Source organism: Pelecanus crispus, chromosome 1 (genome assembly GCF_030463565.1).
Source record: "Pelecanus crispus isolate bPelCri1 chromosome 1, bPelCri1.pri, whole genome shotgun sequence".
NCBI lineage: Eukaryota > Metazoa > Chordata > Aves > Pelecaniformes > Pelecanidae > Pelecanus > Pelecanus crispus.
Window position 1 is genome coordinate 52524727 of NC_134643.1, and position 14797 is coordinate 52539523.

The 14797-nt window shown below is 39.1% G+C and overlaps 1 protein-coding gene across 1 annotated transcript in view; it reads right to left on the bottom strand.

Moving 5' to 3' along the window:
- The window catches only part of FGD6 (FYVE, RhoGEF and PH domain containing 6), a 72308-nt gene that overhangs the window by 55648 nt on the left and 1863 nt on the right, over nt 1-14797 (bottom strand). The window contains exon 2 of the mRNA XM_075717277.1: nt 4771-7177. Within this exon, the coding sequence (XP_075573392.1) occupies nt 4771-7177 (2407 nt within the window). The remainder of the gene's footprint in view (nt 1-4770; nt 7178-14797) is intronic.

A 14797-nucleotide genomic window follows, 5' to 3' on the forward strand; every position in this document is an offset into this window, starting at 1 on the left:
GCCAGCTAGAAGCACAGGGTGGAATCAGAAGACAGGACAAGACAGCAGAGCTGATGGAGGAAAAGGAACCTGCCTTCTTCAGATCAGAAACTAATCCATTACCATCTTTAAGAAGATGAAATCCAGCAAAATCTACATACCTGGCCTCTACTTAACAGGAAATTATATCCTTCAATAAAATTCAGTAAAAAGAAAATGGGGTTTTTAATGTATAAACGTAACACCTTCAATACCTAAAATTTATTTTGTGCATCCAAATCTCAGCACAAGTGTTTGGAAACTGTTCTTAAATGCTATTTAGACCTTTCAGTATTTTACGCATTTAGTGTTTCTCTTCAAATGTTTTTGAATAGGAATTTTGCAATTGCAAAAAAACCCCCTTCCCTAACATAGCCAGTCCTTAAACACCACCACATTCATCTGGTGCAACACTGCTCATCAGAAGCATATCTCAACTCTAACAAAGTTCAGTACATCAAAGAGGAATGTGTATCAAAGCAAAGTGCTTAACCACACAGATTTCAATACTAAATTCAATATTCCAGGAAGGCTTTCATGGACACTTCATTGACCTCTGGGGACTCAGTCACCAAAGCAGAATTTAGTCCGGAAAAGTAAACTTACATTTTGCATTGAGATGCTAATTTCTGGAAAACCAATGGATTATTCTAAATCAACAGGGGAAGGAAAAATAGGAAGCAGCATTTAATTAAACCAACATTAAGATCTCAAAGGATTGTTGCCTCCTGGTACCCCCTGCCCCGCCCCCAGCCCTTTCCAAAGAAAAATCCTAGCCAGAAACACGACACAGCTATAAATTTTCTCAAAATCAATCAGCAGTCACGAATATTTGCAACATCTTGAAGGAACACTGTCAAGTAGCCAGTAAATACTGTATGCTATTCCCTGAAGGGTGAAGGAGCAGACTCACTCAACCTGAAGTACAACTCTCTTGCCTAGAACAACATAACAAATACGAAAAGGAAGCCCACAAGATCCAGAAAAGTTTAAGTTTCTGTTCTCTGCAGCGTGACAGATGTTCCAAGGCACATTCACTGTTCCTTTGCATGTTTAGATTACTGGACAAATTTTACTTTTGGTTTTAAGGAAGATTTTGCTGTCCTCCTCAGAATAAAAGGTTTGTCACTAAAAAGAGGATAACCAATACATAAATATTTCTCTTTCATTAGGAGTTTCTAAAAAAATGGTGTTACTTCAAAACGAAACCATTTCACCACTGGTCTCTGACAACATTAAAATGAATCGTGGCAGTACCAGCAGCACTGCCTTTGCACCTCACGTTTCAGGCCCGAGCCATTCATTTCTCAAAAGAAACAATCCCAAAGAGCTGCTTTCCCTGTTATCTGCAACTGGATAATGGTATTTAAAACTTCTTTTACATTTAACAGTACATTTTCTATCCCACAGCATCTATTCTTCACTCACTTTGTTTACAGAGTCCTCATAATAATGCATTCACCTTCATTATCTATTTTAAATTGGTAGTCAAACAGGTAGACTAGGACAAAATAAACAATCCTTTAAAACTGTTTCAAGAGATTTCTGTTTTCAACAGTGGAAAGAAAACATGGATTATCTGCTCCCAATGTATTGTCATTACTTTCTTTATTGAGAATATTCCCCTGAACTACTTAAAACCAGCAAAACCCATCAGTCTCCCATCAGCAGCATCTGTCCCACCTCAGTGTTCACAGGACCCTGGTTCTCTTCCTTTCAAAGCCAAGCCCACCTTCAGTAGAAGGGAGGGTGACATCAAATAACTCAAAAAATCAACGGTGACAACTCATACCCCACTATTAATTACCCAGGCCCACCATTTGCATTTAAATCCCTGTGAGAAGGCCCAAGCAAACAAAATGTATCTAAGTTTAATAAGACATATAAGTGTCAGAAGTTATTACCATTCTCCATTAAAGCATACTGGTTTCACCAGGTGGGATCGGGAAGGAATTTCTCAGTAACCACCAAAGCACTGGGTACATTATGAAAATTTTATTTCTTCCTCCAGAAAGAAATGTAACACGGGGTAAAGACACCACCAAACTATTCTGGTGATGGCAAGCCTGGCATTCAGACTTAATATACTGCATATGTGCTATTATGACTAGAAGTGTAGGCAATCAGTCTATGAATTTCTCAGAAGAACTATCTCATTTGTACGTTGGCTTTAATCATAAGATAATTTGCTTTGAGATCCCCATTAGCAGTGCATTACAGGAGTTTTATGTGCCATGACCTATGACAAAGAGCTAAGTGCATGTTCTGACAGGCTGGGGAAAACGCCGAGCGCTAATTATTTCAGTAACATCAGCACTGTTTCTCTAACCAGTTTTATAATACCACCTGGCCCAGGAAATAATAAAAGGCTCTTAAAGAACTATGCAGAAAAGGTAAGATGACATTGATAAAGAAGCTTCAAAGGATTTGAGATAACAACGGATAGGAAAACTGGAACAGCTGCCTGCCTGGCTCCGTCTAGGTGAGGACCCTTACACCTCTCAAGCCAGAGCCAAAATGAATACCTGTACCTGCTCGTCCAGCAGCAGCTGATCCGGGTCAGGAGACCACTGCCCCATTGTGTCCCTTTTTCTCTTAGGGATTTCTTTGTTCCCTGAGATCTACTGAAGTAACTGCAAGCATTAGTCCTAAGGTAGTTTCTGACTATGTAATTTAGTTTAAAATAAACACTTACATAAAGGGTTCTGGTTATGGTTTTCTATGTGTGCTTTTTAAAGAAAACACAACACAAACTCAGTTATGTCAAGAGCATCTGGCTTAGTGAGCAGGTATAGTTGCAGATGTGCCACGGTGCAAGAGATCACTTAAACCCTTAAATCACCATTGGTACTAGGGAAGGTTTGTGTGGAGACAGAATAACTATAAACCTCTCGCCCCACTCTGTCAGGTAAGAAAACTACAGAATTTCACTCAAGGAGCAACTGCAGTCTCACACCTACCATGCTTCATACAGCAAAACTGTCCTTTTCTTTTCCTAAAGCAAAGACATACATTAACCTGATCCAGAACCACAGCACAAACCAAAACAGGTCACATAAACATATAAAATATATCCTTATTTAAGTTTGGTCTCACCCTTCTTAGGTAAACCAAATCAAGGGAATACTAAGAGTGTGGTCAAAATGCCCAAAAGATACCCAAAGATTAGATTTAAACAAAAAGTATATGCTCAGTCAGGAACTTAACCTATGCCAAGGCAAAACCAAAAAACACCCTACTGTAAACAAGAAAAATACTCAACAACCAGATGAATAAATATACCAATACCAAGCCCATAACCAGAAATCCTACTTCCCATGATAAGGCTTCATGCTTTCCATCAAACAGTGCAATGTTGAGGATATCAATTCTATAAACAATTATTAACACAGGATGCCACTTAAAATACTTGTCTCCTCCTATAAAAGAGGAAAAGCTCCCCTAAAGAATGGTCAGCTCTCAGATTCTTTGGAGTACGTGCTTGCTGCACACACATCCAAAATAAAATGAAGCTTAGTAACTCCCAGTGAAAAATGAAGTTAAATGTGACTATCTATAAGCTAGCTCATTTATTCTTGTCAATATGCATATACTCTCAACAGCGTAAAGAAGTATGCTGGGGACTATGAAGTATACAGGCTGCATATTTCACTCAAACCCTTATTGCTGGTTTGAGATAAATCTTGAGGATCTCTAAGACCAACTGATTAGCTCAAGTTAAGAAGTGAAATAGTACCGTACTGGGTCAAAACAATGCTTCACCTGTTACCACACTCTGACAGACCCGGTAAGTGATGCTATTTAGGGAGAACATACAAGCCTGGCCACTCTCTGTGGCCCATTCCTCTTCCCAGCATCCACAATCACAGTATTCCCCAACATTGGACACTTTCAAATTCAGCTGGACAGGGTGCTGGGCCATCTTGTCTAGACTGTGCTTTTGCCAAGAAAGGTTGGACCAGATGATCCTTCAGGTGCCCTCCAGCCTGGCGTTCTATGATTACAGATATTAAAAAACCTGTTTCTGCCTATTCCATTATGCATCTGTTCTGGACATGTCTGTGAATCGGTCCAATCCCTTTTTGCATCAGCTGGTATCATCTGTCTTCACCACCTTCTGAGACAATGAAACACAGCAACAACGTGCAGAGTCACCAAACCCTGTCTTTCGGTACTATTCTGTGTGAGTCACGCAGAACCCATGCGCTACTACTACCTGTGCTGGAAGCACAGAGAGATACAGAAGGCTCACTGTATTCAGGGAGAAACAATATATTTTGTTATACCCAAAAAGCTTTCAAGACTTGATGACAAATTTACATACCCAAAAGCTTGTCTGCTTTTCCCAGCTCTATCAGCTGACCTAAAAAGATATTAATTCCTGCAACAAACCTAGCAACTATTCACTCTATGGACACTTATTCAAGTTCATCCTGAGGCTGTGGTAAGGTTCATTCCTCCCCATTTAAGTATTCTTGGATACAAACACATGACTGTATCTGATTTGCTTTAAAGCTGGAAAAGCACAAATTTTGATCGTATATAAGAAATAACTAGCTTATTTTTCCTCTTGACTCTTTACCAAGTGCAAACAGTTTTCAAAACAGCAAAAGCATATAAAGATATACAGCAACAACTGTCCTGCTGCCATTTAACGAAAGGGGTACAGCCTCTCAAGTCATCATCTAAACATGTTTACAACCAACAGAGTTGCAATGGAGCTGTTTAACTCCCCTTTCCTCTTTATTTTACCTGCCAAGTCTCAAACGCCTGCTTGTAGCTTCACAAGGCTCCTCAACCTCATAAAAGCCAGGGCTCTGGTCTTCCACACTGCTGGAGTTCTGCCATTCAAAACAGAGATTTCTCCCAGCACCCATAGCAAAAGGCAAGTTCTCATACTCAGGTATTTCCTCATAGTGACGCACATTCTCATACTCTGGAGCACAAGTGCTGGTTACAGAATTCAAATGCATTTGTGACAAATTCTCTCCCAAAAGTACATGCCCATCTAAAGACTCCAGCCTTTGGTTACTTCGCATCTCAGGTTGACTTCTGTTTCTCTGCCTCTTCTTCTGTAACACTGGACTACTTATTTCTACAGAATGTGCCTTGGCAGATTTCGCTTTCCTTTCACTGCCATACCCTTCCCTGGTGGAAAGGTTGGCAATAGCACTATCCATTGACTGGCTGCCTTTAGACAGGAATTTTTGGAAGTCACTTTTCATTAAGCAAACCGACAGTTTCATGTTGAGAAACTTTTTCAAGCTGTTTTTCTTCTGATGGTCTTTGCAAGGCTTGTCTGTCCTTTCCATGTCCACAGAAGAGAGAGATTTGGCCCTAGGCTTCGTCACAACAGTCAAGTGGTTGAAGCTGGTAGCAACGTTAGCAGTTTTTAATGATTCAGAATTTCCTGAAAATGGAAGAATAGGATGAGGTAACTTCCAGACGGGTTTCTCAGAAGAACGTTTGGGTATGTCACAGGATGACAGCGCAGCTTGCTCCTTGGCTGGTGGATGTGTGAAGTGAGATCCTTCCAGAACGCTGTTTGATTTGTCCTCACTAGAGGTGTAAGAACTTTTCTCCACAAGCTCTGCTGATGCAGCCTTTTTCAGCAGGCCAGCAGCTGGTAGGCTGTGCCTCTGTGGTTTCTTAGGAACGATTTTTGGAGAACTTTCATCCTTTGTTTTAACTTCTTTATCTTCTAATTTTTGTGGGGAAACGTGGAGGCTATTGGAAGCAGACGAGTGCTGACTGCCAGTTAATTTGAGTTGCTTTGGCAAACTCATGGACAAAATATCACATCTGACAAAGTTAGTCCTTTTGTCCACAGCATCTAGCATACTGGCATCATCTGTCATCTCATCCATGGAGTTAACTAAGTTATGGTCTGCATCTAAAGAACATGCACCACTTTCCACCAAATCAGAAGTTGTGTGTGACAACTGAGGCAAACAATTTTGTGAAGTTGACCCTTCCGTAGCAGGTTCCTTCACCTGATGCGTTTTGTCTGCATTGCTTTGAGTTATCTCACATTTTTCAGGATGAAGCACGTCTATATTGTTGTTATAACAAACACTTTGACCAAGGATATTAATTTTTGCTGGCTTTTTAAAGCTTTGTTCTGCAAGCCCAAAGGAATCTTTCTCTGAATTAGATGGTTCCTTTGTTCCGTCTCCTGTGGTGTCTATGCCATCCTGACGGACTAGACATGCAGCACGTGGCTTTCTAGGCTTAGGAATAGGAAGCACTTTTGAGCTCAGGACTGAAGACGCTTCAGAGGAGGTTTTATTAGCATCTGTTTTCATACCCATTTCACCTGGAAACATACTATTGCTACTTAAATTTTCATTTTCCAGGATTTCCTGGTCCAATGAGCAAGAGCAACTGTGGTTATTTTCAGTCAAACTAGGACAAATTTCAGACATCTGAAACTCATCAGCAGTTAGCTTACCATCAGTATTTTGTTGCTTCCCTTTAGCTACCTCAGAAGACGGCGAAGACGGTACAAGTTCCATAAACTCTATTTTAACATCATTCTTGGAACTGCTGCCATCTCCTTTGTCAAGTTTGTCTGCATACCTGTGCCTCACAGGACTGCTGTTAGGAAACACACTATGCGTTAGAACGTCCTTAAGTTTCTCTTCCAAAATGCTAGCTTTCAAAACCACCTGATTTCTATTTGCCAGTTTTTCATTGTGACTATCACCCAGAGCTAGTGTGGTTTTTTCACCGACTTTGATGTTCTCCAAGTTTTCAAAGCGCTCAAAAATTATCTGAGTTTTACAAGTGTTCTCCCCATTTCCAAGCTTGTGAAGGCATTCCAATTTGCAAGATGACATTGGTAGAATATACGCTGTGTTACCATTACTCCCTTCCAAGGCTTCATTTTTATAGTTCAAGTGGTCTAGCGTTTGAGAAGAATCTCCCCTGTGCTCCTCAAAGCTTTTTGTGCTTTTTCGTGTGGACGATGGAGGTTTAACTTCTGGAACAGATGAGCTCTTGAGAACCTTTGGTTTTGGTGCAATTGCTGGCTTGGTTTTCCTTGCTGTTTGTATAACACCAGAAAGTACAATGTCGGGCTTCGGTGCGACAGGTGGAGGCGTTGCCTTGTGTCCTACCACAATTTTTGGTTTGGGGGCCACCGGCGGCTTCTTAATTTCTAGGAAGGATGGAAAACAAAGACTTTAGTCATCATCAGCCCAAGGAATAGTTTCACCGGCACCGCAGTATTATTAGGAGTTTTGTAACATTTAAATCACATGATCTACAGGATCTTTGTGTGTGTATGTATACATTTTTCACCTAAAAGCATGCCTCGCTTCCCTACCACCACTTTTTTACTAGTTGCCTTTCTTTGTTTGAATAGGCACAATCAAGAAGTGGTGGGAAAATTCTTCAAGGGTAACGTGTTCTATAAAAAAATAGTTTAACTTTATGAAACTGCATGTCCTTGCTCAGATACTAATATGATGTATCATACTAATATTAGTATGATGTTAATAAAAAAAAAAAAAGAGTATAGTTAGCCTGTTTTTGCAGTTTGAACTATTACAATACCATTTAAAAATGGTGCAAATATGTTAAGTGCCTCGCATATAACAAGCCACAAAGATAACAGAACAGCTAGGGTAACTACCAGGACAGTTCAGTCCCTTCCCCTACCACCTCTGGAAATGTGTAAGCTAAAATTCCTTTTTCCTTTCCTCTTCTTTTCAAACAATATTGAGATGGATTACCATACCAGCTGTAAACTGGCATGTCACTACCAGCAGTTTAGTGAAATGAGTCTGTGGTGTGAAGTTAATGCAATAATTTGTAGCAGTCAGTACTTTCCTACTGTAAAAGTAAAATACCATTCCAGTGCATACTATAAAATTACTCTTCCCAACATGTTACTGTGTGACCTAGAAACACTCACTTCCGCTATGACTTATGACCCACTTGACAGCACAAGATGCCAAACCCTGGGGAGAGTGGACAGGAGGAAAAGGAGCACATGAGGAACTTGGAGATTATGGAGTTTTGATTGTGTTGTTTCTGGGCCATTCGGCGTTTGGTTGGTTGGCTGGTTTGTGTTTGTTTTGGGGGTTTGTTTGTTTGTTTGTTTTTTAAGGTACACCTGAAACATTTTAATATTGCAGGAGATAATTTATGACCAATTTATTCCACGTGCTGGCTGGAATCATTTAAGATTTCTAAGTGCTTTGAGTGATTTTTGATATATGAAAACTGATTTATAAAGTAAACAAGTTTTTCATTTTTTTTTTTTTTTTAATCTACTACCTGTACTATTTATTACCTCTGTTTTGAACAATGTTTTGGTATACTTTCAGGAAGTCATGCACATATTAAATGAAACTCTCAAAAAACATGCTAATTAATGTTTCACACCCAAAGAGATTGGGTAAACCATTGATTTATTATTCCCTTTGAACCCTGGGTTTGGTGTTTGGTTGTTTTTTATCACCATTATTATTACAGATGTGCAACTATATCCTGATCTCTAGCCTAGAAATAGGAGAATAAAGTTTCAGGCTTGGGGTTTTTTTCTGTTTAGGATTTTTTTTGTTTGTTTGATTGAGAGAAAGCTAGATGGTTAAAAAAAAAAAGCAGATGCCCTCAGTTGCAAGCATTTCCCAAACACTAGGCCACTGCTCTAAGCAGACGGCCAGAAACAATGTATCTACTATAGCAACAGGAAAACCATGTTTTTCTAGGACATGAATCATTAAATGGTATCCAGACTGACTCCACTTACACTTAGAATAGCTACCCTCTCTGCAGTTATATTAGCAAAGAGGTAAACCTGATGGTAGAGATAATTTTTGAGACATTTTGCAAGAGGGAATGCAGAATGCCCTTCAAAAGGCACAGCTCCCTATAGCCAGCAGCAACAGGCAAGAGTGACCTAACTACCAGCAAAGGACGTACCCTGTCCAAAGACAGAGGTTTCCCACACAGGGAAGAGTCAATAGTTTGCTAGGTAAAAAAAAAAAAAAAAAAAAAAAAAAAAATAACCCTTTGGATGGGCAACCACTGATCCTGAACAGCAAAAGAGACTTGTACACTTGCTTTCAGACAAGGCAACTGCCTATTCAGTTGGAGAATGAAGGGTTGGCAATAAGGGAGACTGTTTTCTAAAGTAAAAACAGAGGAAGGGATGTCCAGTTTGTCACAGAACACAAGGCAGCAGTAGACCTGGGCCATGTTCAGTAATATTTATTAAGATATTAAAGCTCCCTGAAAACAGGAGAGAGACAGTCTGCTTGGGAACCCTTCCTGATGCCCAAATGAGAAACAGATTGCAGAAGATACAGGAGATTAAACGCTGGCTAGGTAAGCGATACCCTGTGGATTATTTGTCCCACTCCACAAATTGAAGTCCATAAACACTGGAAGTTTCTCTCTCTCTAGATGGACTGCCTAATGTTTTGGATAGCAATCAAACTAGATTATTCTTGCAGGGCTTTCAACTAGTATTTATTAGGGAAGACACTCAGAAGTTATGATATGATAGCATTACCTGAATATAAGATTCAAAACTAAGACATGAAAATATAAAGGGATGCAAAGAAAACAAACCAGTTGCTTATAAGCCAATAGTGGAAACCTGGATAATGGACAGAGTGAGAAAAATTCATTTCTGATAATAAGTGCAATTCAATCTGATTTCTGAAGCCTACAAGAATTTTTCAAATTACTTCAATGTTAAAAAACATTGGGACAGACAGAAGAGACGGGCAAGTTGTGTGGTATAATAAAGACACCACTATCTGCTTTAAAGTGATTGCTCATTTCATCTAGAGTAGATATGGGTCAATGTATTAACAGGCACTTTACAGTCTTGGTATCAATACGAATCTGCAGTCAAACGCTCAATCAGAAAGGAATGTGATGAAGAGCCCTTTCAAACATAAATATGACATGAGAGGAAAGACTCCAGGAAGGGAATGCATACCAGTAGTTTTCCCCAACAAAATATGTTTACGTTTCTGAAAAATACAAGTGATGAACTTCTCAGAAAAAAATTACAGCAGCTAGGCAAGGGTAAAAGTATATTAGATTTCCATTAGAAAGCAAGAATTAAAGTTCAGTTTATTATAAACTAATTTAATTCACCGTGTGTGGATGAAAACCAGTTCTACATAACACAGTGCTTTAAAAGGGACAATTTCCCATTTTGAATAGAAAGAAAACTCAGTAGGTGGCAATGGTTATATATAAAGGTGTAAGGAATGACTGAAGTCATATGAGAATGACTTTTTGTTAAATGACACGCATAAGCAAGCCTCTTTGGTGAAAACCAATAAATATAATCAAGGAAACATTATACAACAAATGCATGGAGTGGTGAGTTGTTTGGACAACGGGCTTTCTCCTGGTGCCATATGGAACTGTTTGCCTAAGAATAGAGATGGTTGGTGACGCTTAGGAGAATAAAAACTGAAGAGAATTTGGAAAACATTGTAGATAGTTATTTTATGAGAGCTCCATGCAGGTCTGCAGCTAAGCGGTAAATAATCCTCAGAATTACAAGGAGGTAAATACAAAAAGATGAAGGGAGCTGAAAATATTTCTGCACGCTGCACCTGCCAGACTATTAGTGACATGCTATGTCACCTTCTGGCAGTCTTAGATGAAAATTTGGGATGAATGCAAGAAATAACTACAGAAGCATCCAAGATCTAAAAATCATGCCTTGAATCCCAAGAAAGCTCATCCTGCTTAATTTAACCAAGAATTTAAGAAGTGACATGATAATAGTATACATACTTATGCACATGTGAAAGATTTTTTGATAACAGATGACTCTTTAATCAGGGAAAAAAAAAAAAGACAGGATGAGATCCCGTAGCTGACCACTGAAGTCTGACAAGTTCAAACTAGAAACAAAGCTTTAAATTTATTATTAAACCCTAAGGATAATTAACTACAGGAACATCTCACCTAGGGTTGTGGTGGAGCCACCAGCACTTACAGTCAACCTAAACTCACTTTCTGAGATGTGTGGAAGTTTCAGAGGAAATTTTGGACTGAACAATGGATTCTCTGACTTGTCTTACTCAGGAGATTAGAACAGAGAATCACTATGACTTCCCTGCTCCCCCCTCCAATCTTACCCCATTTGTCAGAGAGGATCCCTGCATCCCGACTAGCATCATGGGTTACCAGTAATAAACCCAAATGTAAGAGCAGAACCACAAAGTTTCATTTACATAAACAGATTAAATGATTAGGAGCCAGAGAAGCAGCCAGAGATATCCTCTGACTTGCTTGACTAAACAAAGGAAGAAATCCATAAATAAAGTGACTAACAAAGCTGCCATCACCAATAGGAAATCTACTGCTCATCTAGCAACAGCCAGCACCATGTTCAGTGCTGAAGAAAAAAAAAAAAAGAAAAGATGCTTAAAAATACCAACACACCCAACACCCTGAAAAAAAGTGGATTAAAAAGGGCATTATTTTTCTAACTCTAAATAGCCATTAGCACCACCTATACAGGTCAATGCTCTTTGTCCGATTTCAGGTCACAGCACAGAGAATAGACATTTGTCCCTCTGGTGAATTATCTCCTCCAGCATGCTGAGGAAAAAGCAACACCCATTCTCATCCTGCTAAACTCCTCTGCGGCTGACATTCGTTACTGCTCAACGAGCATGAGTTCCTGGCCTACCTTCAAGTTGTTTTAAAGGAGGATGAGAACACCCTAGAGCAACTTCTACTCTCAATGTTTTGGCCTTAAAGCGTTCACTTCTGTTCTTCAGATGACAGGATTTGGCAAGCGAGGACCTCACTTAAAAATGCTCGTGTGTCTTCTCCTATACAATATCATGAATGAGCAGGGACAAGACAGTGCAATCTTAAGCACTATTATTACACAGCTTTCAATTTTCTCTTCAAATTTTGACCTCTTGTTATCTTGCCTGTCCAGCACAGGAATAGGGAGAAAAAAAATATACATGAAGTTGAACTGAGGCAAAAAAATCAAATAGCGCTACCTCTTCTGCAATAAACCCTGCTATTGCTAAAGGAACATTTCCCCAGGTTATGTTTATGCCCATACTTTTGAGATTATATTAACAACTTCTGCACTCGGGAACAGCAAAAGAACAAGTTATGTTCACCTGCACCTGTCCAAGAAACAGGGACAAATGGTTCTGGATGCTGGCGTGCGAACATAACTTGATATTCGTTTCCTTGCAACACTCCACATGAACAGAGGCCTCTCTCCTGGTATTCAGGGTCCCCTATGGGACCATCTCTAGCCACCCAAGAGGTACTCCCGTGGCAGGATCCTGCAACCCACCCTAAAGCAATATCCTTTTTGAACCACAAAACTGTGGGAAGACAGTAAAACAATTAATCAGTGTGACATAGATTTTGACAGCAGCTGAACCTAAACTTAAGGTACAGGTACACAATCAAGTTACTGTGGGGGAAGCCAAGGTGTGAATTTAACAAATCAGCTGCTGTGTAGAAGCTGGCCATATGTATACTTTTATCACACAGTATATGAGGTAGTTTATTTGTTCTTTCTTAGGTGAAGGAGGAGCTCGCTCCAACAGCCAGTTTACTGTTCCTGGGACTACTTTTGGCATTAAACACTACAACTCACAGACACAGAACAAGAAAGCCAATCCCTCTTTTAAAAAGCATGTAGGGAGAGAGATAATTACTGCTATATTTGGGATACAGACAGAGATTATTGCGATGGTAGTTAACACACTGCACAGAGAAACAGATAAAGTATTTTAAAACTCCAGCAACTTAAGTTATGACTCGCAACAAGGCTTTGCAGTTCAATTACTTCGCTTTCAGTTACAGAAAGAAAGTTTCATTAGGTAAACACCTCAAAAAGTATTCTGTGATCATTAATTTATTTCCTGCAAATGTGTGTTTATTTTCTCATTATGCAGAGGCTCTGATTTTCTCAGGTGCCACAATGCTCAAAAAACAAAAAAAGGAATGAGTCATGACATCCCGGAAGATAACACATGTAGTTTTTAAAATACAAGGGGAAAATGATGGTTTCCAAGCCACTACAGTTTTAGAAAACATCCTAAATAAACTGCAAAAGGAAAACATTAATTTCAAAATCTCAGGTTGTTCAATGACTTGTTGAAATAAAACAGGAAAGTTTGATATAACCTTAGAATAAGGACAAGAGATGAATAAACAACCTTTTAAGATTGCATGCAGAGATAGAGCTGAGTAACTTTAACGAGACTTGACATATTAGAGGGTTAAAGGGACATTAAACCCTGCAGGCCTCATTTTTTCAATCCTTGAAAGCAATGAAGTTTGACTGGAAAAGTCATATTGATTTTGTTTATTCTGTTCCTGCTATGGTTTTTTTTTCCCTTTGAATTACATTTTTGACATTAAAACACACTACATATTTCTCATTGCTGTTGTCAAATCAGATTTCAGGTCTAAGCTATATGTTCTGCCCGCATTAAATAAGCTGTATAGATTCACATATAAGGACTGTTTCTTCAGCAAGAAATAATAAATGTCAAACTCATAACTCTGAGCTTTTGCTTTTCCCTTTTAAAGGCAAAGCACATACTTGAAGACAGCACAATAGTTCCAGGCAGAAAATGAGTAAATGCACATTAATCAGCATCACATATAAAGAATATGCAGTACATGAGAAAGCAGTAAGAGAATAGCTATAAATGAAGGTTGAAACGAACATACAGGTCGATCACTACAATAAGATAGTTTTCAAACTATCTAGAAGTATTTTAAATAAGTGCTATAGTTCCTCAGTTCTAAGAAGTCCAGATTTACATATACATCTTCATGAATGTAAGCAGCAGCTATGAAAGAAGTGCTTCACCTATCACTGAATTACATCCAGCCCTGGACTGAGGTTTAAATAAAACATTTCTGTAGAGGAACTAGAAAAGATATATAGCAATAAACTGAAAATGCACTGCATTACTTAGAAAGGCAAAAGGCAAGCTGCAGTGGAGTTAAGGCTGGGTTATCAATGTTGGACCTTCGGCAACTTCTGTCCATGGACAGAAGCCATGTTCGGTATTTCTCTCCCTCCCACAGCTCTCTCAAGGAGCACAGTATCTCTTTCAGAGTCCTGCATATCCAGCTGAAGTCACGCACATCTGCAAATCCTACTTAAAAATATTAAATCAATACCAATGATGCAGTATCAGGTTGCTTTGTTCTAAAGGTACATTAAAACAAGACACAAGAGAGAGACATTCAAGCCCTTCAAGTTAAACTGAAGGAAGAGCAGAATTTCTAGGCATTTCAAATTCCATCTGAAGCCTTCCACACAGGATAACGTTTTTACTGAAAAGCTGTATTACCAATCAGTTGTCAGAAAGCTAGCTTACGTAGCACAAACCAGAGTAGTAACTGAATTCACAATCTAAGTAATTTCAGTGTAGGAAATAGATCCTATAGATCACAGAACTGAAATTACAATGTAGGAGTTGGTAAGTTTTTATTTGAACCGTAGCTTTATAAAGCATGTCTACTTATTTCAGGAGCAAAATTCTGCAGCAACACAAAGAGACAGATATTAAACTTTCAGAACTGTCTTCTGGCAGTCCTCAGTCTCTTCCTACCCTGCCTATAAGCTCCTTAATTGAAATGTCAAAAGCTGTCATGACACCGTCAGCAGGATCATGAATCTCTGATCTTGTTTCACCCGTTCCCCATGTATTTTTTTTTATCCTCACATAATCCATCACACAAAAAATACTCTTAATCCCCTCTTCAGTAGCCTTCACATACGCCTCAGCTTCCC